Genomic DNA, 25,699 nt, shown 5'->3' with positions numbered 1-25,699 from the left:
CTCAAAAACAGTAAGAGCTGCTCTACATGCCATTTTTTCAGCAAATTTAACTGTTCCAGGTGAAATTGGTGCAGCCCCTAGTGTGGATACGGTTCTCTTGTTACAAAGGAGCTTATACGGTTATAGCTTAGTGCTGTACGTTTACCTGTTGGGCTCGTGGGAGAGCTGGCTTTGGTCCCTAGACACCAGACTTTCAGCTCTGCTCCAGCTCCTTTGCAGGAGACAGCTGTTAACTAGCATCAGGGGCTGAACCAACCACTGCCACCCCTGCAATAGGGGAGCACAAGGGTCTATATAACAACCTTTTCACCCCCCAACTCGGGTCCCGTGCCGTGCACTGGGCTGCACAATTTAAAATCCAGTGAGCCCTGTCACAGTTCCTAGGCTAGCTGCACCTCTGATCCCTCCTGGTCTCTTCAAGGGCACCCCTTTCTCAGGCCTCGAGCCATCACCTCTCTGGATGGACTCACACAGTTGTCCCACTCTCAAACCAGGCCTTGGACTGCATCCCCCTGCGATCAACCCTGATCATCTCAGCAGGACTGACCTATCTTCAGCACCTGCAGTTCCATCCTCTCCAGGATCAATGACAGAGGCTAATACAGTGGCCTCCAGATCTGTGAATATATGCTGACATGCTTCTGCACTGTCACTGAGCCAGCATGAAGGGGGCCAACACCTGATCACTGGCCATCAGGAATGTTGCAAGATCTCACCGGGATTGCTAGGAAATGGTAGGGAAGGGTCTATGGTGAAGTGTGACTCGCTCCTGCCATGCCTTTTGCAGGGGTTTTATCCAAAGGAAGAGTGCGCTGTCCCTGGCATGGGGCTTGTTTCAGCATTGGCACTGGTGATATAGAGGACTTTCCTGGCTTGGACAGCTTACCCAAATTCCAGGTGAGATCTTTCAATCTGTAGAGAAAGAAATGACCATCAAGGGAGGAGGGGGTGGGGGAAGTGTTTTCCTTTCAGAGTGCAGAGCTGGGGTCTCCCAAGTGCAGGGGTGGTGGTGACTTCATGTGACCCCACTCACTGCTCCCTCCACCTGACCCCCATGATTCCAGCTGACCCCTTTGCCCTGCACCCATCTGCAAGTGCCAGCCAGCTCCTGGGAACCTGAGCCTCCAGGGTAAGGAAAAAGGAGAGAGAAAGGGAGGGGGCACATACATGGGAAGGGCTTGTTACACAACGGCTGCTGCTGGTGAAGAGTGGTGGGGCAGGCAAAGAAGGAGGGGAGAAGGGCATCCAGGTGCCCCCCAGGACACAGTGGGGCTGAGAAGAAACTTAGGCATGGGGGATAAGAATCCAGACAAACAGAGATGGACACTCTGCTAAAGATCCCTGTACACCTGATACCAGTTAACAGAGAAAGTCCCAGCCCCCTGGATGTAGGAGAGCCACCCAGCTCTTACATGGGCCATGCAGAGAGTACAGCGAGCGGGCAGTGTGGCTAAGTGGACAGAACCTGTTTTGCATTGACCTATGTTTAGTTCAGCAGTTAGCACAGAACCCTCCCTTTAAACCCAGAGACGCTAACTGCTCTGCAAACTACTGCTGTCTTCTCGCCCCAGGTGAAAATCGAGAAGGAGAAGGTGTACATCCGAGCGAGCAAACAGGTGAGGGGGAGAGATTCCACTGGCATCCAAACACAGGGACTGGGGACAGCAGCTTGCGGGGAGGCAAGGGTGATTTGATCCTTTGGCCCTCTGGTTAGGTAAACAAATGTCCAAACAGGAAATAAATAGCCCTTCCACACTCAGGGGTCCACGTTACCGAGGTTGTCTGCTGCCCCCTAGGGAGTACCACAAGGAATGCTCTAGGTTTGCTTTTAGAGACTGCTCAGATATGCAAGAAAAATTATTAAAGGTCTAGAAAACATGAGCTATGAGGGAAGATTATAAAAACTGGGTTTGTTTAGTCTAGGGAAGAGAAGACTGAGAGGAGACATGATCACAGTTTTCAAGTACATGAAAGGTTTTTACAAGGAGGAAGGAGAAAAATTGTTCTCTTCAACTTCTGAGGATAGGACAAGAAGCAATGGGCTTAAATTGCAGCAAGGGAGGTTTAGGTTGGACATTAGGAAAAACTTCTGTCAGGGTGGTTAAACCCTGGAATAAATTGCCTAGGGAGGTTGTGGAATCTCTGTAACTGGAGATTTTTAAGAGCAGGTTAGATGAACATCTGTCAGGGATGGCCTAGATAATGCTTAGTCCTGCCATGAGTGTGGGGGACTGGACTAGAAGACCTCTTGAGGTCCCTTCCAGGCTTATGATTCTATGCACATTCTATCTATTAGGAGCCACGTTCTGATATCCACCCATATACATCTAAGGAGCTCCAGTGACTCAAAGATTTGGCCCAAAGTGGTCACTAATATCAGTTGTGGCTGCCAGCATGTGGACAGATGATTTGCGATGCAGTGTCCCATCTACCCAGGTTACACATGTGAATGTTGGGGTTTGATGAAAAGGGATCACACCTTCCCATCCCTGCCATCCTGTGCTGAGCTCTCCATTTGGCAATGTGGGGCTCCGTACACGGGGTGGTAGAAGTTACACTGAGCTTTGCTTTGCTAGGACTTGCTTCTGTATAGTTGTAAGGCTAAAGAACATTTAACCAGCACTGCCACAGCTTTGTTTGGTACCCAAACTTTCTGACCTGGATGAATTTGTGGCTGGTGGTGGATTTATTCTTCAATTGCCTTCTGGAAGTAGCATAGTGACATGTCTGGTGGAAAGGTTTGATAGTCCCATAGTGCTTTTGTTGGGTGTGGGTTTGGAATCCTCTTCAGGCAATAAGAGAGAAGCTTTCATCCAAGCCTCTTTACAAAATAACTCATAGCTGTTCCCATTTGTACCTGGCAAAGTTAAAGCTTTGAACCGTTAATGACAATCATCTCGTTAATTGCTACGCAGGCTCTTCTGACGCAAAGAAGGACAAAGGTTATGGCAAAATGTATCTCCCTCAGCAACTACAATATCAGTAGCACCAACGTACTGATCATCGGAGCAGGTATCGCGATGTGCCTGCTGACAGCAGCAGACCTCTGTCATTACAGTGGAGGATATAAAGAGAACAGTAAATAGTATATGCTAACTGATGTACACCCTTCATCTTCCCGGCCAGTCTGTGGATACACCCAGCCCACTCCCAGTCTGGGTTCATAACTGTCCATTCTCCTAATGTGTATAGACCCACACACCAGATCCAGCAATACAGAACTATTAACTAAGCTCAAGATCTGAGTATGCCACTACGCTAACCATTGGCCTGGGCTATGCAGCAAGTCAGACTAGATGAAAATCTACGACTCTATGTACAATGTGCCCCATGCATCTAATTTATAGACATTTGCTCCCAAACTTTGTGGAAGCCCTTCCCCAACCTCCCACACTGGATAAATAACTACTGCTCCCACTGCAAGTTTCTCAGGGTATTTCTTCACTGCACAGTTAGCCCAGTAAGTTATGTTCCTGGTCTGTATTGAGACCATACCCACCCTAGATCCAGAGCAATAGAGGGATATGGGGAGGGCCTGTGTATAAGTAACCCCTAACTCCTGCACCTGATATGTTTTAATTATCCCACTCTGTGAATACAGTCATTTCCTCCTAAACTGTCACCAGACTCCCAGGCAGCTCTCTGTCTAATCACCATCCGAACTACCAGTTCCTTAGATTCATAGATTCATAGATTCATAGATTCTAGGACTGGAAGGGACCTCGAGAGGTCATCGAGTCCAGTCCCCTGCCCGCATGGCAGGCCTTGTCTACACTACGGGAGGAGATCGATCTAAGTTACGCAACTTCAGCTACATGAATAACATAGCAGAAGTCGACGTACTTAGATCTATTTACCGCAGTGTCCACACTACGCGACATCAATGGGAGACGCTCTCCTGTCGACTCCCCTTGCACTTCTCGTTCAGGTGGAGTACAGGAGTCGATGGGAGAGTGATCAGCGGTTGATTTAGACCTGCTAAATCGACCGCCAATGCATCAATCGCCATGCCTTGGTAAGTGTAGACAAGGCCTTAGACACTCCCCCCCCATGCTCCTGAGCTGCCGATAATCTCCACTCTCCTAGCCTATATAAAATGCAGGTATATAATAGCAAAGCTTCTGGCCCTGCTGGCCTGTCCTCCCCAATCTCTCTCCCAACTGGTGTGTATTAAGTTTGGAATTACAGCTTTGTCTACAGTAAGAAAATTTTGCAAAACTTCCACCATTGCTCTGTCACCAGTTCAACTGCATTGGTTTCCACAACCTAGTTTTTCCAAAAGATCTGCTCTAGTTCAAACAGGAATTAATTCAGGGAGGTCCGACTAGATGACCACAGTGCTACTGTCTGTCCTTGGAATCTATGGCTCTAGCGCAGATGGGTTACTGGCTGCAGTACTTACTTTAAGCACTGGGTCTTATACGCAGCTCAGAGTATGTTTAACCAGTTCAGTGCTTAAAACAGCCCCTTGACACTAGTGCTCTCAGTATAATTAGCACCAGCCAAGCTGAAATGATGATAGCAACAATGAGATCATTTTACAGAATTTCCCTAGTGTAGACATGCTTTAGTTCCAAACTTACCAGAGACAAATTGGAGGAGGGGTGGGAGTAGGAGGGGCCAGTTGCATTTGTGTTGGTACTTTGTGCTTTTCTTAAAATGTTTTTCGTGGATGGAACAAAACTTTACAGAAGAGAAGACTCCACCAGTCTGTAGGCAGCAACAAACTTCCCGGCTGTTGCTTTTCTACAGAGGACAGGGAGACATGGTGGACGCTGCCTTTCCAATGATGGTTAGCATGGACTAGTCATTGCTTGCAAAGACACCATTATTGCAGGCTCAGTCGCAGAAGAGCCCCAAGTCTGAGAAATTTCTACTCATTTTTCAAAGCTGCAAGTATACACCTAGAGCTGGTACAGTACTGTTTGGCCAAGACATTGTTCAGCATATGCTGTCATGGCACGACTAATAGAACAAGGACCTTTGGTGGTATTTGATTATCTCTGGAGTTAGTCAAATCCTAGGCCGGATTTTACGGTTTACTCAGGTCATGCTTAGCGAAGTAGAGCCGGGCTATCAGGGAGTGAGCTGTTGATTCGCTGCTTGGCCCCTGGCCCCGGTGCAGATTACAGCTGGGGCTGTTCTTGCTTATGCCAGATGGCTGTAGTCCCTCAGGTGCCATATGCCATGGGGGAAAGCCAAAGCACTCCATGCTCCACCACTCCTTGTCCTCTTGCTTCCTGCTGTGGGAAGAGCTGTTTAGAAGCCAGCTATGCCTGCTCTTCTCCTGTTGCATTTCCCACTCCCTTTGTGCCAGTGCGCTTTGCTGGATACAAGCCAAATTCTGACGCTCCTGCCTCTTGGTTTCAAGGGGACTGGTCCTGGAGCAAGGCACAGCTACCCATGGGAATGGACATCAGACTCCGGACCCAAGTTACTGATCAGATAATGACGATTTAATCAGAGAACGTGTTTGATTAATGTCTTTTCCAGGTTTCAGCCAGCTCATTTTACAGCACTCCTAATGCTCCAGTTCCAGCCAGACGGCAGGGGGTTCACACCCTAACAAGTGAGGCAGCAGCTCTGGGGACAGAGTAAAACCTGCTACCCAATGGAGCACTTCGGAATCCACTCCCATTACTGGAATAGCGCTAGGCTACCTTTTTATTTATTTATGCATAAAAGCAAAAGAAATGAAGGGCTAGATTCACAAAAAAAAGGTGTGAGAGATTATGGAGCCTCTACTGGACGGATGCTAAACTTTTCACTTGTTAAATAAAATACATATGTAGCAATTACTGGCCTTCTGTCTCTTAGGTGCTGCTGGATTAGTTTGTGCAGAGACCTTAAGACAGGAAGGTTTCTCCGACAGGATCGTCATGTGCACAATGGACAGACACTTACCCTATGACCGACCCAAGCTAAGTAAGGTTTGTATCATCCAGAATGTTTCATATTCTTACCGAACAGCTACTGGGCTCCCCTCTCAGAATGTTTCTCTCACTGGACAGTGGGTGTCCCGGGTCACTAGAAACTTTGCCAGCTTGTCCTTTTATTGCACTGAGGCACTGTCGATAAACTTAATTCCAGGGACTTCTGGAGCGTGTCACCCTTTTAGTGTGTGTTTTCGGAGGCCAACCCGTGAACCCTCCTCTTGCCTCGTATAACATCATCTAAGGCCAATAATGGATGGAGCCTGAGGAAAGCTGGGGCCGAGATTTTCCAATGTACATGCTTTATGTCAAGTTCCTAAGTCCATAGTTAGGTATCTAAATAAGTGGCCTCATGTTCATAAGTACTGAGTAGCTCTCAGCTCCCATTAAAACCAGAGAGCGCTACTGGCTACTGATCTAGGTCTCAGGTTACATAACCTGCTTTAGAAAATCTTAGCTGGGGACCTTGTCCCAACATAATTAAATCTTCTTCTTCTTTCACATGGCTGGTGTAGAGCAGCAACTACAAATTCACCTGACGTTGATCGAGCCAAATGGCTGTTTCAGGAGTAGCAGAATTTATTGCTGTGATGCATCTTTTACTAAATATACGGGCACCTTTTGTTCCATTTTGACCTCTTGTTTCTTCTTTTGCTTGACGTTGCTTTTCTGCAAACAACTGAGGATATTAAATACAAAACCCTATGTTCAACTTTCAATCATAGTACTGCCCTGTCTGCATAAAAATGAGGAACTTGTAAATATTCCCAAAGCAAATCCATATACAGGGAGAATTGGGTTTAATCTCTATATTGTTACCTTTAATTCTTTCATATATTCCTAGGCAGAAATCTTTACAATGAAGTGAAGGTTGTAAGCATAAATTATTTATTTTTAAAATGACATTCACGGTACCAGATTTCTTTCACACAAAGTTAAAGTGGGCTAGTTAGTGATACACCCTTCCAGAACATGGAGGATGGGTAACATTTAATCTCTGGAAAGCAGAAAATAAAGAGATAAGTGAAGAAAAATGTAAACCTCTGGAAACCAGAGAACACAGAGTTAAAAATATCTCCCACCCGGACACAACCTTAACTCTGCTCCTCTGGAGCTGGCATTAGGCACTGGGACAAAATCTGACCTATCACTAAAAACCTGCCACCCATCCAAGCAGAAGCTCAGCTCAGCTCACTCCGTGTATGGGGCTCTCCACCCTCCGTACTCCCCGGTGCGTACTTCAGGAGGTGAGGGCAGCCTTGTCACCCGCCTCTCGAGCTTACCTCGAGCAGGTCCTGAGGGAGGATGCTCCCCGCCCACCCCACACCACAGTCCCTCTGGATCTTTTCATCGGGCCCCTGTCCCGTGAGCCTCCCCGGCTGCCCCACCCTGATACCTCAAACCAGCTGCGTGACCTGCAGCTAGTTCACTTTTGAACCACGCCAAGGGCACATCTGTACATGCTTGTGCTCCAGACTCTCCATTTCCTCACCCTCGTGTCCCACCCCGATACCAAGTGGCGGGACCTAATGTCATCTGTCGAGGGTGAGGAACCCTGGTGGGCCAGCCTATATTCCATCCTAGTCCCGCGGCCCACCAGGGATATCGGCTGGCGGCTCCTCCACGGGGCTGTGAGCACGGGCATGTATTGGGCACGGTTCACTCCTGTCCCTTCTGCGGCATGAGGGAGACCCTGGCGCACATTTACCGTAAGGGCGCCAGGTTGCAGCCCCTTTTACGGCTCCTCCTGGACCTACTTTTACGTTTTTGGCTGCACTTCTCCCCCTACCTCCTTATCTATCACACCCTGTCCGTGGCCCCACAAAGTCGTGGGACCTCCCAGTTAACTTCCTCCTAGCGATGGCCAAGGTGGCCGTCTGTAACCCCAGGGAGAGGATGTTGGCTGAGGGGTTCTCTGCGACTGTGGGGCCTATTTCCGATCCTCCCTCTGTCCATGCATCCGGGCAGAGTTCCTCTTGGCTGCGTCCCCTGGCTCCCTTGACGCCTTTGAGGAGCAGTGGGCGCTGTCCGGGGTTCTCTGCTCGGTGTCCCCTTCAGGTTTCCTTTTCTTGACCCTTTGACATTCACACCCCTGCTTGTTATTTTTTCCGCTGTCCCCCATATGTGAGTTTCCCGGGCTCTGTGGATCCTCCCCATAGGCTGGGGGAAGGTCCTTTAGCCGTGGGCGGCTTGCGCCCGCCCAGCTTTCTGGAACCCAATAGGATCCAAGCAGAGGACACTGCAGGGTTTGTGTGTGTGCTCGGCTGACATCACCCCGTCAGAGCCAGGAGGGGGAGGGGAGGGTGTTATGTTGTGCGGTGCTGAGTCCAAAATAGATTGAGCTGCTGGAGCCTGTCAGGTTTTCTAATCCCTTGATCATTCTCGCAGCTCTTCTCTGAACTCTCTCCAATTTATCAACATCCTTCTGGACTTGTGGGCAGAGCCGGGGAGCCTGGGCCCCTCCACCTGCTTGGGGTGGGGGTGGGCCTGAGAGCAGCCCCCAGTCCATGTTCCTACCCCCCCAGACCCTCCGCCCAGGGCAGAGGGTCCACGGCTCCCCACAGCTGCCTGCGTGGCTCTTACCCTGACCCGGCTCCAGCTTCTGGCCTGGCCAGGGGGGTGGGATCTTGGGGGCTGAAGAGCTGCAGCCAGGCTGTGGCAAGAGCCATCTGGGCAACAATGGGAAGCCACAGAGCCTCCATCTGCCCTGGATGGGGGGTCCAGGGGGTGGGGACACAGGCCAGGGACTGCTCTCGAGCCCCCGCCCCCCCCGGGCAGGTGGAGGGTCCGCGGCTCCCCACAGCTGCCCAGGCTCCTGGGGCCGCTCTTACCCAGGCCAGGCTCCAGCTGGTCCCTTGCCCCCCCACCATCCCCCGCCCTGTTCCTGCGCCCTTGCTTGTGGGCAGGGCTGCCCGGGGGGGGGAGGCAAGTGGGGCAATTTGCCCCGGGCCCCGCAGGGGCCCCACGAGCCTGGCCCAGTGGCAGCATTTCGGCAGCGGGGGGCCCTTCAGTGCTGCCGAAGACGCGGAGCGACTGAAGGGCCCCCTGCCGCCGAAATGCCGCCAAAGACCCGGACTGCCGCCGGGTGAATACAAGCGCCGCAGCTCCCCCGCTTTGCCCCAGGCCCCCTGAATCCTCTGGGCGGCCCTGCTTGTGGGCACCAGAACTGGATACAGTATTTCAGCAGCAGTCACACCAGTGCCAAATACAGAGATCAAATAACCTCTCTGCTCCTCCTCGAGATTCCCCTCTTTACGAATACCAGGATTACATTAGCTCTTGGCCACAGCGTCACACTGGGAGTTCATGTTCAGCTGATTATCCACCACAACCCCCAAATCTGTTTCAGAATCACTGCTTCCCAGGATAGAGTCCCCCATCCTGTACGTACGGCCGGCGTGCTTTGTTCCCAGATCTATACAGTAGCTGTACTACAATACATGTTGGTTGCTTAGGCCCAGTTTACCAGGCAGTCCAGATTCCTCTGTATCAGTGACCTGTCCTCTTCATTATTTACCCACTTTCCAATTTTTGTATCATCTGCAAACTTTATCAGTGATGATTGTATGTTTTCTTCCAGGTTATTAATAAAGATGTTAAATAGCGTAGGGCCAAGAACTGATCCCTGCAGAACCCCACTAGAAACAGACCCACTCTGTGATGATTCCCCATTTACAATTACATTTTGAGACCTATGTTAGACAGTTTTTAATTCATTTAATATGTGCCCTTTAATTTTATATTGTTCTAGTCTTTTAATCAAAATGTTGTGCAGGAACAAATCAAACAGACTCATAGACTTTAAGGTTAGAAGGGACCATCATGATCATCTAGTCTGACCTCCTGCACGTCACAGGCCACAGAACCTCACCCACCCACTCCTGTAATAGACCTTTCACCTCTGGCTGAGTGACTGAAGTCCTCACATCATGGTTTAAAGACTTCAAGTTACAGAGAATTCATTATTTACACTAGTTTAGGCCTGCAAGTGACCCATGCCCCATGCTGCAGAGGAAGGCGAAAACCCCCCAGGGTCCCTGCCAATCTGGCCTGAGGGGAAATTCCTTCCAGACCCCAAATATGGTGATCAGTTAGACCCTGAGCATATGGGCAAGACCCACCAGCCAGACACCTGGGAAAGAATTCTCTGTAGTAACTCAGAACCCGCCCCATCTAGTGTCCCGTCTCCAGCAATTGGGGAGTTTTGCTACTGGCAGTCGCCAATGGGCCACATGTCAATAAGTTTCTATGGCATTCTTGTGGTTGAACATCTGCTGATGTTCCTAACTTAAAATATCTAAAGCTGGTATAAACTAGCATTTTGCTGTCAACTCTCAGCAATTTAGCAACATTTACTTAGAACATCACTTTATCTCATGACATCTTGTAATACAAGGTCATGTATAGGTTAGTTACTTGTGTCCAGATCTCAAGCCTTTGGCCTCAGTTAGTTTGTAAGTTATTGCCTTACGGGCTTGGGACATGTAAGCTTTTGTGTTACTGACTTAATTCATACTTATTCCTTCCCTATGTGTATATATGTTTGTATCACTGGCTACAAATTGACTACAACCCAGTGAAATTACTAGGCATCAGGTTTAATACAAAGGAGAGGAAATACTCTTTCTCGCAATGCACAATTTATTTGTGGAACTCATTGCCAGGGGATGTTGTGAAGGTCAAAAGTATAACTAAGTTCAAAAAAGAACTAGATAAGGGCTTGTGTTTTGACTCTTTCTGGGACATTTGCTCCTAAATAAGTTGGGTACTTTTGAAAATTCTGCAGTGATCAGCGGATAACTGATCCTCTTTCCCAAAGTAACCATTTTCTTGGCCCCTTTGTCTGTCTCTGTGCTCTTCCATGCTATGTCTTTTGAACTTCCACTTTACAGCTATTCAAAAGCCTTCCCTTCCTGTCTTTCTTAGTAGGTCAATTCTTGTACTGCAGTGTGAGTTAATATAAAAGGAATTAAGGCCCAATACCAAGTCCATTCAAGTCAATGGAGATCCTTCCCTTAGCCCTGGTCACCTGCAGAGATTTCCTGTGTACCAGGTTACTGCAAGGACAGATTTCAGGCTATCACTGAAAAGCACTGGGAAAACGGCTGTTACACATGTGTAAATGCTGTAACTGGGAATTCACACACGTCTCTCACACTGTGAACTGTGTAATTGACAGCAAAATTGCTTCTTTGTTGCAGTCAATGGATTCCCACTTAGATCAGATCACCTTGCGCCCCAAGGAATTCTTCCGTACAAATGACATTGAGGTCCTGACTGAAACACAGGTAAGGAGAACAGGATTTGCATGGTGCAGTCCTACAAAATAGCACGCAGTGTATATCTTGGGAGTTCTGTATCGAACACAGAGACTGTACGTGGCTAGAAAAAGCAAAAGCTAGCTTTTGGCACTGTCAAATTGCCTCGACAGAAATATTACCAAAAGCTGCATCAAAGCCCTCACTTCATAACAAGATCCCAGCTGGATGTCGCTATTCAAAGCTGCCGTTAGCCTGGCTAGCAAGATGGACGCTCACTGCGGCTGTTCTCACACTGAACATGCTCAGTGGAACCCCAGTTCCTCCGGCCCACATTTAAATGCCTAACTCCTGTTGAGAGGTGGGGCTTAGGCCCCACCCCTCTTCTTGGCATTTCCTATTGGCTGGTTTATGCGGCTGCCTGCTCAGCATGCTGGCTTTTGTAGATCCCATTCTTAGCACCGAACTCTCCCTGTGCATTGTGGACTCTGACAGCTGGCCTAACTCGCTTTAATGTAGCAGCGATTGTTCAAAAGCATCTCTCTCCCCTGACCACACCGGGCTCTCTGCACTACCTCAGGTGACCTTTAGGGATTTAAGGAAGGGCAACTAAAATGATGCAAGGTCTGCACAGATGGAGAGAAATTAAGACAACTGACAGCAAGACTTGGAAGACCCAATACTGGGGAGGGGGGGAAATCCCTTAAAACTAAAGAAGTAAAAGCACTTTGTGGGAAAAGCGAATGCAGCTACTGTCCAAAAGGAGAGGGTAGGGGACTAGTGGAAAAGTCTTTCTAGGCTCAGCACAGAGTTGCCACTTCCTTTAAGTAAAACATATCTGATTAATCGAATTAACTGGTTTTAACGAGATGACAGGTGATACACCTCTTGATTAAACAAACGAATGGGGAGTGTATTGATATAGAAAACTCAGCAATAAAATAGATAGGGAACATGGGAGATACCTAGCTGTGGAACTGCAAGTTTCTGCAGCAACCAAGTTTGAAATCTCAGGTAGAAGCCAGGAGAACAGATCTCAAGAGCCTTTGAAAGAAAACAACCTGTGGCAGCCTGAAAGGCATGTACTTGCTATTTTATTACACCAGTCTGGCAGCCGAGCCCGCTCTTCTTTCTCACTAGTGGAGACAGGAGCCTAGAAATAAAATGTTTATACGTGAATGGTCCCAGCTAAAACCATGGCAAAAATACCAAACTGACCCCTGAGCTACAACAGGTTCATAGATCCCAAGGCCAGAAGGGACCAATCTAGTCTGACCTCCTACATAACACAAGCCAGAGAACTGCCCCCAAATAACTCCTAGAGCAGATCACTCCGGAAAAAAAATCCAACCTTGATTTAAAAATTATCAGTGATGGAAAAGCCACCATGACCCTTGGTAAATGGTTCCAGTGGTTAATTACTCTCATCATTAAAAATTTACCCCTTATTTCCAGTCTGAATTTGTCTAGCTTCAGCTTCCAGCTATTGGATCGTGTTATACTTTTCTCTGCTAGAGTGAAGACCCCATTGTTAAATATTTGTTCCCCATGTAGATACTGATAGACTGTAATCAAATCACCCCTTGACTCCCTCTTTGTTAAGCTGAATAGAATGAACTCTTTGAATATGTCACTATAAGGCAGGATTTCTAATCCTTTAATCATTCTTGTGGCTCTTCTCTGACCCCCTCTCCAATTTATCAACCTCCTTCTTGAATTGTGGGCACCAAAACTGGACAGAGTGTTCCAGCAGTGGTCTCACCAGTGCCAAATATCTCTTCTCCTACTTGTGAGTCCCCGGTTCATGCATCTCAGATCGCATTAGCTCTTTTGGCCACAACATCGCACTGGGAACTCATGTTCAGCTGATTGTCCACCATGACCCCCAAGTCTCTTTCAGAGTCACTGCCTCCCAGGATAGAGTCCCCCATCTTGCCAAACAGCTGATGGGTGGGTGGCTGGTGGGTGCGGAGCACCCATTATTTTTTTTTCTGTGGGTGCTCCATTCTTGGAGCACCTACGGAGTCAATGCCTATGCTGCTATTAGCCCTCACATATATGTCCCCCTTCTCCTCCATGGAGGTTAGTGCAGCCTTGGCCCATGGAGCTGCCATAAAAGGAGGGGAGTCCAGGGTGTCATCCCTGTGGATGGAGGGGCACTGATGTGGTTTTTACCTCCCCCAGCTCACCGTTACCGGGAGAAGGAGAACTTCATCCCGGCTGGCAGTTCTATTCTGGAGCTGTCTGTGGTCCTTTAAGGATTCCCACACAGCTGCCAAGACCTGCCCTGGACTTCCCAGGCTTGGGGAGGCTTTGTGCAACATGCTCCTCATGGGCCCAGGGGTGGGAGGCTGCTGGATAGGCGGGGGGATTACACAGTTTTGAAGCCACTGCACAGGGCCCCTTCGGCAGAGTCCTTGTTCTCCGCTCAGGATGCAGATAGTACTCCACAGCCAGACTCGGGCTGAGCCGCAGAGCAATATGCTGCCCGGAGTCCACTGGGGCAAGATCTGCCCATGATTCTAGAATTGTCTCCAAAAAGCAATCCAATGTGCTGGCAGGACATGTTCTCTCCAAACTAGATTGTCTATTGCTCATGGCTGTCACCCTACAGGAGTTAGGTGCTGAGCACTGCCGCTCCATGCATTGCAATTAGGAATTACCCCGCACTTCGAGGAATTGGACCCTGACTTAGACTCTTCCACTCAAGACTGGTTGTATTATTTTACCAAGGATACCAGTTAGACATACAGGGACCCAACTTCCTTCTTTTATCAGCCAGTTTCTCAGGTTCTCCTAAATTGCTTGTGGTTTTTCCAGAGTCAGTGTCAGCAATACAATAAAGCCATTAACTATTGTCTTAATACACTTGGAGGCAACTTATCCTGGCTCTCTTGTACATCTAGATTTTCTAATCGTTGCCTTGCTTGCTTTTTGTCAAGTTATTTTTACAGACTTCTTCTTCCTACCTGTTCATGTTTCCTTTCTCGGCCCCTTTGCGGGCCACCGTAGTAAGGTCAGCGAGTGACACAGCGCTGCTGAGTGCTGGGGTGCTGATAGGCCCACGAGGTGCTTGGACAGCTCATTCCCCACGGCACTGGGTAGAAGAGACAAAACAGGGAAACCAAACTGTATGTTGGGCATAAACCTGGGCCAGGAACTTTATTATTCTATTTATGTGTATTACGGCAGCACGCCGAGGCCCCAGCCCCGGATCGGGGTTGCATTGTTCTAGGTGTTGTATACACAAGTATAAAAGACAGATAATCACTACCCCAGATGGCTCTAACACCGGACCCATTGCTTTTTCCTTGTATTAATTCTCAGCCTGTTGGGATCCTGTTCTTCACTTCCTGCTGTTTAATGTGAGGTCAGTAGCTTATAAAGTTACCACCATCCACAGTGACAGTGTAATTAAGGATGCAGCCCTGACTTTACTTTTGTCACAAAAACCTGGTTGCATGACCCTGCAGGACGGGTGCTGGCTTAGCTGCCACTTGATCAAAGACAATGCGGCTCATGCTAAGGAACAACTGACCAAGGGTCAGGGTGGATTCTCCATCACTGACTGTTTTAAAATCAAGACTGGCTGTTTTGCTAAAAGATCCATGCTAGGAATTATTTGGGGGCAGTTCTCTGGCCTCTGTTCTGCAGGGGTCAGACAAATGATCACCCTGGTCCCTTCATGGCCCTGGTGTCTATGAATCTAGAAGGGGCGTTCAAGGAAGTGGTGCTGCTGTGCCACTTCCATCTGCCGCCTCAAATGCAGATTTCCTGCTGCATTGGTGTGTGTGTGTGTGTGTGTGTGTGTGAGAGAGAGTGTGTGTGTGTGTGTGTGTGTGTGAGAGAGAGTGTGTGTGTGCGTGTGCGTGTGCGTGTGAGTCCTGAGATGGGGTTAAGGCAGGACTAGTGTTACAGCAGAAGTTGCCCTGCTGCACCAGGTTCCTGTTTGTGGTCACACTGGAATTGTCAAGGTTCTTTGCTCTTGGTATCTTTCACGTGCACACAGATGATCATGATGATTCTTGCAGGACAGCTCAGGATTTAATGGCTTGGCTGCTGTGGGAGAGGCCTAGGGTGAAGACCCCGGCTCGTGAGAACCAATCCAAACCAAAACCAATGGGGCTGGTTTTTCCAGTCCAAGCTACTAGTCCCAGTTGGGCTGGGCTGGGCAGAGACAGGACTTCTTCCCCTGAATGTCTGCTCTCAGGGAGGAGATCAGACCCACTTCTGGGTACTGTCCCCGGCAGAAGTGAGGGTGGCAATCCTGCAACTCCCCTACAACAGCTTTGTGACCTCCCCCCCCCCCCCCATGTCTCCCTTTTGGATCAGGACCCCCACGATTACAACACCATGAAATTTCAGATGTAAACATCTGAAAACGTGAGATTGACTAATTTAAATACCCCGTGACCATGACATTGACCAAAATGGACCATGAATTTGGTAGAGCCCTAAAATGGTGAAGAGCCTATTGTGAGTGCCTTCTCAGTGCACTAATCAATACTACAGACAGCTCTAGGCACATGCCTTTAGCCTAGGGTGACCAGACAGCAAGTGTGAAAAATCAGGACGGGGGGGGGGTAAATAGGAGCCTATATAAGAAAAGGGCCCAAATATCAGGACTGTCCCTATCAAATCGGGACATCTGGTCACCCTACTTTAGTCACAGAAAATTGGTACACTTAAATAAAGGTGGTAATTTCCTCAAACTGTTGGATAGGGAATGTTAGGTTGTCACAGACATAGCCGCCGATGTCTATGAAAATTGAACATTGAACGACACGTAGCGCTGAGACAAGTGCCCATTTTATAGCTGCCCCATTCAAAATGGGCCCACGGCTGGAATAACAAGTAGTGCTGCAGGCAAGTCTGTCTGAGCTGCCTGGAGACTCTTGTCCAGAACTCCTCCAGTCTCAGCCTCCTTTGCTTTCACCACTACTAATTGCGCCCTGATTTTTTTGAGCAGTAAACTAATTCACGATGGAAGCCAAATGAATGAATTGGTTGCATGAGCGAATGCAATGTGATCCATGGAAAACTCAGCCCAGAGCAGCAGGCGAGGCTGCCAGCGTGCTCTGAGATGAGACCAGCCCTTTGCCCACTTGGAACTAAACCCTTTGGTATCTCAATAAGCGTCTCCGATTTTGCCCCGTAACGTTATTTAGAACTGATTGCAGGTTGCGGCTGTGGACATCAAGAACAAGATAGCTGTGTTCAAGGATGGATTTAAGATGGACTATAACAAACTGCTGATAGCAACTGGAAACACGTAAGCTACAAACAAACGTAATCCACACCAAGACAAATTCTACTCTTATGAGAACATAAGGAGTTTGTGCCTAGGGATAAAGGCCTAGACTCACAAAGGTACTTGGGCATCAAACCCCCAAATTTAGGGCCTAAATCCCACTTTTCATCTCCATTGTGACCCACAAAACTCCTACTAAACCTTGTAGGTGCCTCAACTCACTAGGCACCTACATTTTTTCCAGTAAAAAAAAATTATCTTGATGCACATTTCTGCCTCTGGGCAGGCACAGGCTGCCTCCCTCTAGGTGTTTTGAGACCTATCTCCCACCTGAGCCCAAGAGCAATTCGTGAACTGGGGGCAGATAAGCATTTAGCCCCCTTATCTGTGTGCAGGCCCGGTCAGGTAGGTGTGCTCAGAGCACAACAGCCAGTGAGAGGGGCAGGAAAGGAGGATCTCCCCAACTCTTAGCCCAGTGATTAGGGCATTCACCTGGGATGTGAGACCCCCCAGCTCAAGTCTCCCCCCAGCCTGATGAGAAGGAATTTGAACAGGGATCTGCCACCTCTCAGGTGTGCGCTCCAACCACTGGCCTAAGGGCTATTCTCTTGTGGGGCTCCCAAACTCTCTCCTGTTGAAGCTGTGCCACTGTGGATAAACCATTAAAGAAACATTGGTGCATGGAGACTGGATCCTGGGTGATGTACTAGCTATCAGGAGAGTGAGTCTGTCTGTCTGTCTCTCTCTGGCATCTTCCTCTTCCCAAAATTTGCCCGAGGCAGCTGACTCCAAAGAGGGTTTACAGCTGAGAATCACTAGCTTCCCAGCCGCCCCGACTCCGACATCTATCTCCGGGAGAGGGGCGGGGCTTAGGACACCTCTCTGGTTGGCATCTCCCATTGGCTAACTTAGGCAACTCCCTGCCTAGCATGTTGGCTTTTGTGAACCGCAGTCTAAGGCACCTGTCTCTCCCCATTCAAAGATAGCCTGGGAGCCTAACTCAGACTTTGATTTTCTAGGCACCTCAAAATACCTTTGTGAATCTAGGTCAAGCAACCTAACATGGGAACTGACATAACCATTTGAATGGGGAATTTTTGTTTGCAAGAATGTTTGCGAAAAAAGAAAGTGGGATTGTGTAGATCTATGAATCCTGGTCTGAATATATGTTCACATGACTAGCCAGTCAGGCTGGAAAGGGTGGTGCCGCCAAATCTGAAAACTGTGTTTTGTAGCGATCCAACCAGGAAGCAAAACCAATATCATGTTAGGCAGCAGGAGTTGCTAACTGTGCATAGTGATACCAAAGTCCTAATTGATGACCAATGCACAGGTTAACATATTGTTCACAGAAACTATTTATGAATTATGAATAAATGTGTGTAACCAAAGTATCAGTGGGTAAATCATAAGCAGAGAGGGTAGGGGTTCAAATACATCTCCCATTGGCTAGCTTAGGTGGCTCCCTGCTCTAAGTGCCCTAACCATGGGGCTAAAAGTTATGAGAGAGAAGTCCTCCCCCTGCTCCTCCCCCCTCAGTCAGTTTTGGGTGAACTCACCCAAACCAATAAGCAGTTTCAGAGCATGCCTACCAGATCAGGTTCCGCATGCAACGCAGGTAGCCAAATGCCTGTCTCTGCCTGGTTTGTGAATGTGCGAGGGCAAAATGCAACTGGCTCCCACTCGGAGCCATGTTGTTGAAACAATGCGCCACCTAGGCCATAGCTGCTTGCATCTATACTGACCATTGTGGGTTTGTTCACATCATACTACTTGAGAACCAGAGCTGTTAAGATCACTTCTTTTACCCTTTGAAGGCTATTTCTTGATTTGTCCCCCATAGCCATGATGTGTTGGACTTTAACAGTTCATTCAGTAGTTTTATCACTGTAGAAATCTTGTAGGTATCGAACAAGATATTTACCATCCCCAGAACGGGACTCAGTTCTGCTACATTTGTTGGTGTGTTCAATTCTCAAATTGCTTTTACTTTGTAAGGGCTTGGACTGATTCCATTGCTGTTTAATATTTGTCCCAAAAAACTCGATTTGGGGTAGGTGGAAAACACACTTTTCTTTGTTTAGCTTCAGTCTGGACGGACTGATTATGCTTGAACATCACTGAAGGTTTTGTTGTGGTCTTCCTTCAAAGTCCCATATATCAAAATATAATCCATGAAAACTACAACTCCATTTGTTCATTAACAGTTCTGCCATTTGTCTTTGGGAAATTTCAGATGCACTGGAAATCCCAAAGGGTAGTCTTCAAAAGCAAAATCTCCCAAAGGGTGTGATAAATTGAGTCAATTTACAACTCTTTAGCTAAAGGAAGTTTGCCAGAATCTGCTTGAGGCATCCAGCTTGGAGAAGACTAGCTCCTTTTGCTTTGGGGAGGAAGTCACCCAGTGTTGGGAGGATATATTTTTCTTTCACAACTGCTTCATTAAGTCTTTAGGGGCCACACAGATTCATATGTTTCCATTATTCTTTATAACCAATATCACTGGGGCACACCATGCTGTTGCCTCAGATTTTCTTGATAATGCCAATTTGTTCCAGTCTCTCTAATTCATTTCCCCCTTTATGAAGCAACAGGATAGGAATCCTGCAAGGTGTGTGTACACTACATGGTTCAGCATTTTCTCAAGTTTATTTGTGCTGGATCTCATTTCAAAAGTCCAGTATCATGAAATTCTCTGTCAAGTTCTTTCGCCTTTCTTACTAAGGCTGCCACACTGCGATTGAGAAGGCTTTTGGTCTTTGATCATTTGATCACATGCACTCTGAATGCATAGCTTTTGTCTTTGTAAGCTGTTTCTGTGGTGAGCTGGCCCATGCAGTTCAGAACATCTCTGGGGCTACTCAAGGCCATGTCAGGTGACTTCTGCTCTGTGAAAGGTTGAAAGTGACTGCAGGTCCCTTCTGAGATGACAGTTGTGTCTGCTCCTGAGTCAGTTTTAAAGTAAATAGTTATTGCATGAATATTCAGTTTCACTTTTCAGGCTCTGCCATCACACATGATAGATCCCAGAAACAATGGCTCATGATTGTCTGTAATATGAATCAACTCCCTGACTGCTTTGGTATGGCAAACAGCTGCAAAACGTTCATATTTTTTGCATTTATTCTCTATTGCATCTTTAGCTGGCTACACATATTGAGCTGTGAAATTTTCCACATCTTGTGCATTAGGTCTGAAATGCCTTGTAGTTAATCTAGTACTCCCCTTATAGCGTCAAGGCTTTTATGGTAATGACTTTTAGCATTCATGTTGTCCATGTTTACAGCCTCCAAGTTTCAGGTTTTTCAGGTTGCTCCTGTCTTTTGTTGTGCTGTTTGACTAGTTCAGAGTGCTTTACTATCCACATAGCTATGGGTAGTTTTAAGTCTGTCTTTTATTGTGGTTGCTGAGAGGTTCTTGTCAGTTAACCCAATAACCAGCCTGTCTCTGATACTTGTATGGTTTGTGTTCCCAAAATCACTTATCAGCCAGTGCATTGGGGGCTTTTATAAAAGATTCAAATTTTCTCTGTTCCTGAATTCTCTTGTGAAAACATGCTCTTTCATAAACCATATTTCTCTGAGGTATAAAGTATGCATCAAACATGGCCCAAACTCTTTTTCATAGTCATCTTTGTGACTCTTCAGTAAAGTCAAAGGATTTAAAGATATGCTCTAATGGTTTCCCCGAAGCATAAATTAAAGACGATACCTGGATATCTCCAGGGTCCTGGTGGAATTTTGTAGCAAGGTGAAATCTTGCAAAATGTTGCTTCCAGTCTGTCCATGATGCAGCTCCATCAAAGCTAACGTTCTCTGGAGCACTGAAGAGTGGTATGAGATCTGACAACCTTTATTTGTGCCCTCTGTTTCTGCTCTCCTCTGGCACTTGCTTGCTTCTGACACTATGTCATGTACATCTTGTACTCAGTACAAGCCTGACTGCTACTAGCAAGTCAGGCTTCTGTCCCAGATATGGACTGACTACAAACCTTCCTTCCCAGAGAGAGACACACAAGATGTGTTCACTATAAAATCCTTTAATGCACTGCCAGGAAGGAATGGCTGTTGTGAGCTTAAGGTATGTAACACAGGGAGCCACCTAGTGGCCAAACAGTATAATACAGTTTAGCATTCCATTTCACAGTTTCAGTCTTAACTATTGTGTTGCTTTCATGAGTAAAAGATTGCTCCTATCATAGGCACCTTCTCTTGGTGCCGGTGGGGGCTCAACCCCCCCCACCCCCTCCCGCCCCTGCCCCTGCCCCACCCCCATTCCAACCCCTTCTCCAAAGTCCCTGCCCCACCTCCGCCCCCTCCCTGCCTCTATTGGACTCCTTCCCCAAATCCCCTCCCCAGCCCCACCTCTTCCCCTGAAAGTGCTGTGTTCCCGCTTCTCTAGGGTTACCATCCTAGAGGGAGGGATAGCTCAGTGGTTTGAGCATTGGCCTGCTAAACCCAGGGTTGTGAGTTCAATCCTTGAAGGGGCCACTTAGGGATCTGGGGCAAAATCAGTACTTGGTCCTGCTGGTGAAGGCAGGGGGCTGGACTTGATGACCTTTCAGGGTCCCTTTCAGTTCTATGGTATAGGTATAGGTGTATTTCCCTGGACATGTCCGGCTTTTGCATCTCTAAATAGCGTCCGGGAGGAATTGGTAACAAGGTTAAAATGTCCGGGTTTTTTTTCTCCCTCGCCTCCCTCCCTCCCTTCCATGCAGAGTGCGGCTGCTGATTGGGCGGCTGGGCCGACTGAGCTGCTCCCATTGGCCTCCAGCAGCCAGATCCCTCCCCTGCTCCCCCCTCCCTCTGTCTGCAGCCCTGTGTAACACCCAAACCGACCCACCGGGCAGCATGTTTTGCAAACACGTGGAGCCAGAATGGTAAGGGGAGTCCGGGGGGGGCAGTCAGGGAGCGGGGGAGTGTTGGATGGGTCCCCGGCCTCCACCTGCCACCCCCCCTCTGCGCGTCCCCTCCCCCGTGCCTCCCCTTCCCTGCCTCTCCCTTGCCTGCTTGTACTGCCAGAGCCAGCAGCAACTGCTGTCTGCTGCCCCCGGGTCCTAGCGTCCCCCATGCACTAATGGGAAGACAGGCTGCCCTTACCCTGCCCTTCCACCCTAGCCCCGAGCCTCTCCAACGCCCCAAACCCCCCAGCCCCAGCCCTCATCCCCCTGCACCCTAATCCTCTGCCCCAGCCCTGAGCCCCCTCCTGCATCATGAACCCCCATCCTCAGACCCACAGCCCTCACCCCTGCATCCCCTCCTATCCCCAAACTCCCTCCAAAAACCCCTCCCCCCTTCCCACACACCCCCTCCTGCCCTCAAACTCCCTCCCAAAGCCTGCATCCCCTGCCTTTGCACCGCCTCCCACCCCCAAACTCCATCCCAGAGCCTGCACCCCTCACGCCTTCCTGCACACCCACCCCCTGCCCCAGCCCGGAACCTGCACCCAGCACCCAAACTCTATCCCAGAATCTGCACCCTGCACCCCTCCTGCACCCTAATCCCCAGCCCAGGACCTGCACCCCAGACCTCCACCCCCCTCCCAGAGCCTTAGGCAGGTGGGGGGGGTGGGTTCTGGGCACCACCAAAATTTCTACAACCCTGCCACCCATGTGAGTGGATAAGGGTCGGGGCAGTCAGGGGACAGGTAGGGTCCTAGGGGGGGCAGTTAGGGTGGGGGGTTCTCAGCAGGGGGCGGTCGGGACGAGAAGCAGGGGGGGTTGGGATTCTGAGGGGGGCAGTCAGGGGGTGGGAAGTGGGAGGGAGTGGATGGGGGCGGGGCGGGGGCGGGGCTAGGGCGGGGCTAGGGCGGGGCTTGTGGAAATATGGTAACCCTACGCTCCTCCCCCCTTCCTCCCAGAGCTTGTTATGCCGCGAAACAGCTGTTTTGCAGCAGCAAGTGCTGGGAGGAGAAGCAGGGACACCGTGTGCTCAGGGGAGGAGGCGGAGGTGAGCTGGGGTGGGGGGGCAGGGAGGGGAGCTTGGCTGCCGGTGGGTGCAGAGCACCCACCAATTTTTCCCCATGGGTGCTCCAGCCCCAGAGCACCCACGGAGTCGGCACCTATGGCTCCTATGAGTGTGTTTTGCAGAATTAGACCCTAATTCTGACCCTGGAAATAGGAGGACCCTGTTTCAGGATGAAATCAAATGTTGAAATACCAGAATTTCTCCGGGACAGAAATACCATTTTCTGAACAGCTCTAGATCTGAATGTGCATCGAGAGCAGGAATATATATGGGAAGTGACTAAGATATGGAGGCTTGCCAATAGATGTTATGGGCCTGAAGGTCATGATACAGAACCCTGAGCCCTGTACTGTAAGCCATACTAGTAGACTTACTTTTCGCATGTATGCCCTTAACATTCACATTTCCTGGTTTGTAGTGTTTAAATGTACAACATTAACATTGCGTTAATGTAGCTTCCTGCATATGATAGCATTAGGTATGTATAGTAGCACAGTGGGACAATCCACACCAAGATATGTGGTCAAGATTGTACCCCTGAAACTCACAGACATGCGCAGATTTCCCTTTCCCCACCTCTGTGACACTATCCCCCAGCTCACTGGGCCCCACTTAACTCTTAAAATCTTTTCCATACATACATCCTGCAATAACCATGACCACCAGAAAGTTCTTAGCATTCGGCAGAGACCCCAGATGCCCTATCTTTGGTGAAACTTCATGAAGATGGTGACGGTAGGGGAAGCATGCCCATGTGGGCATGTCTTGGCATACAGACTAGGAACTATGTACCCCTAGTCTGTTGCCAAACTGGGGCAGTTGGGTCATAACACCTAACCCAGGCTTTGTGACTCCCAGTGATTTTTTCCCAGGCATCTAAAAATTAGGCGGGTGATACTCAGCATTGTCATGCCCAAGTTTCTTTGGGAATCGAGTCCTAAATGTTCATATGTTATTATATTGTTTGAAAATACTTTTAAAACCCTTATACGTAAGCGCCTGGGTAAAATTTTCAAAAGCACCAAAGTTACTTAAGAACCTGAATCCCATTTTCAGATGTAATCGAAGCCCGTATCTGCCTAAGATCCCTTAGGGCTAGATCCACATAGAGACTTGAGTGTCGCAAAGCTGAGCACTGCAATGCCTAATTTTTAGTTGCCTGCCACCCAGCGGACTCCTCAGCCCTGAGGTAGGTGCTGCTGCCCTCTGGCCCTGCTGTAGCACAGTGCCCACACTCCCTATGCAATGCAGGGGGAGAGTTAGGGGCCTAAGAATGGGATTGGCAGACCCCAGCAAGCGGAATGGGGAGCCTCCTGAGCTAGCCAATTAGAAATGCGGAGGAAGGGGGTGGGGCTTAACACATGCCTTCACCTAACTTTGGGCTGGAGGAAAGTGTCTGTCTCCTGTGGGGACTCGCAGCTGTGACCCTTTTCCTGGTGCTAAGTGCCTGAGCAAGAACAGACTTTCTCATGGAAAAACCAGAGATAGAGTCCATAGCCCAGTGGTTAGAGCACTCACATGAGCATACGGCGGGAGATCTGTTCTCAAACACTTGATGTGGAACAGGGACTTGAACGTGGGCATCCTATTTCCCAGGGCAATGCCCAAGTCACCAGTCAGGGGGCTGTTTTGGGATGTCTCTTTCTCAATTTCTGTTCTGCTGTGTATAAGTAATGACACAGGCATTGCTGCAGCATTGGGCCCCAGAATCTCACGTTTCTCTAGTTGGTAATTATGATTCCAGCTCTTTTGGTACTGGAGATAATTCTGAAAACTGGACCAGCTGTCACTGAGGCAGGGTCCTGTGCCTGAGTCTGCAGAAAGCCTGAAACAATAGTTCTAAAAGATGTGAACTGTTTCATTCATCTCAGTCAGGATCCCTGGGGCAGCTGCAGTAGTTGACATTTTTTTCAAGATGCCACCAGATTCAGCATTTCTGCTGTACAATTTGTTGTTTTGCTGCAGTGTGGCTACAATCTCTGCCTCGCACCCCAGCACCATGCCCCTTGTCACTGGCACAGATGGAGGGAACTGGTTTGGGCCTGGGTTACTGAGCCCCAGGCAGTCTGGAGAGCATAATGAAAACACCCATCTTCAGAAGTAACCTGCTGCCGTCTCGCTCTGATAGCAAGGGCAGGTCAAGCTCAATCATGAATACAAATGAATATGTTACATTAAATGGGACAAACATTTATGAGAGAGAGAACCCCTCCTGCTTGAGCTCACCAGCCAATCAGTAACTGCTGGGGATCAGAAAACTTTCTCTGTGACCACCTCTATTACGGAGATTTTACATTTTATTTTGGAGATTGCAAGAGCTGGTAGTGGCCGGTGTCAGAGCAGCAAGCTGGAAGATCACTTGCAGTTCTATTAGACAGTGTGTTGGCTCCTTGAGTCGCTCTGTGCTGCGCTTGCAGAGACATGTTTAGTAACAGAAAGGATACAGAAAACCACAATTGAAACCTGACAAAATCTTTTCCTGAATGTGTGTTTTTCAGGCCCAAAGCCCTTAGCTGTAAAGGCAAAGAAGTCGAGAATGTTTTCAACATCCGAACCCCTGAAGATGCCAACCGGGTAGTGAAACTGGCCAGCAGCAAGAATGCAGTTATAGTGGGAGCCTCTTTCCTTGGTGAGATTTGGTCTTGGGCAGAACATCTCAAGAATCCCATTCAGGGGCCCTTGGGCAGAATTTCCCCTTTGAGACGTTATATTATAGTTTTCTTTATAATTCCTCATTTTCCACATGGGTAGTTAACCATTGGAACAGTTTATCTAGGGAAATAGTGGAGTCTCCGTCCCTTGAAATCTTTAAATCAAGATGTCTCTCTAAAAGATCTGCTCTAGCTCGGTCAGAAGTTATTAGACTGGATGCAGGAATCACTGGATGAAATTTGATGTCCTGTTTCATTCATGAGGTCAGACCTTACCATCCGTTAATCATATTTTTGACCTGTGCCTAGCCCTTGAATTTTCTTGTGATCTTTTTGGCCAGAATAATCTATTGTAGATCCTTAAAAGATATAGCTGGTTCATGGAGCTAGTGAATTTTCTGGGATGTTTTATTTTTGTATGCAGCCACATGACGTCCTTTAAATGAAAAATTCCCTTCTTACGACTCACTTGTGGCTATTGCCACAATTGTCTACTTGTATTGGTAACATTCCATTCTCTTCAGGGTCTTATAATACTTCTTGAGTACCCACAGACAGAGGGGTTACTCATTACAAATTAAGATGGATTTCATAAATAACAAAAGGAACAGGAGTACTTGTGGCACCTTAGAGACTAACA

At 48.4% G+C, this 25,699-nt stretch overlaps 1 protein-coding gene across 1 annotated transcript in view; it reads left to right on the top strand.

Annotated features, from left to right (window-relative positions):
* Window positions 1-25,699, top strand: part of AIFM3 (apoptosis inducing factor mitochondria associated 3) — an 86,102-nt gene that overhangs the window by 31,551 nt on the left and 28,852 nt on the right. The window contains exons 5-11 of the mRNA XM_026661245.1: window positions 788-897; window positions 1,572-1,616; window positions 2,916-3,012; window positions 5,818-5,930; window positions 11,135-11,221; window positions 16,372-16,463; window positions 24,907-25,037. Of these exons, the coding sequence (XP_026517030.1) occupies window positions 788-897; window positions 1,572-1,616; window positions 2,916-3,012; window positions 5,818-5,930; window positions 11,135-11,221; window positions 16,372-16,463; window positions 24,907-25,037 (675 nt within the window). The remainder of the gene's footprint in view (window positions 1-787; window positions 898-1,571; window positions 1,617-2,915; window positions 3,013-5,817; window positions 5,931-11,134; window positions 11,222-16,371; window positions 16,464-24,906; window positions 25,038-25,699) is intronic.

This window comes from Terrapene carolina, unplaced genomic scaffold (assembly GCF_002925995.2).
Source record: "Terrapene carolina triunguis isolate 2854851 unplaced genomic scaffold, T_m_triunguis-2.0 Scaffold951, whole genome shotgun sequence".
Classification (NCBI taxonomy): Eukaryota; Metazoa; Chordata; order Testudines; family Emydidae; genus Terrapene; species Terrapene triunguis.
This window is presented reverse-complemented; position numbering and strand designations above follow the sequence as displayed.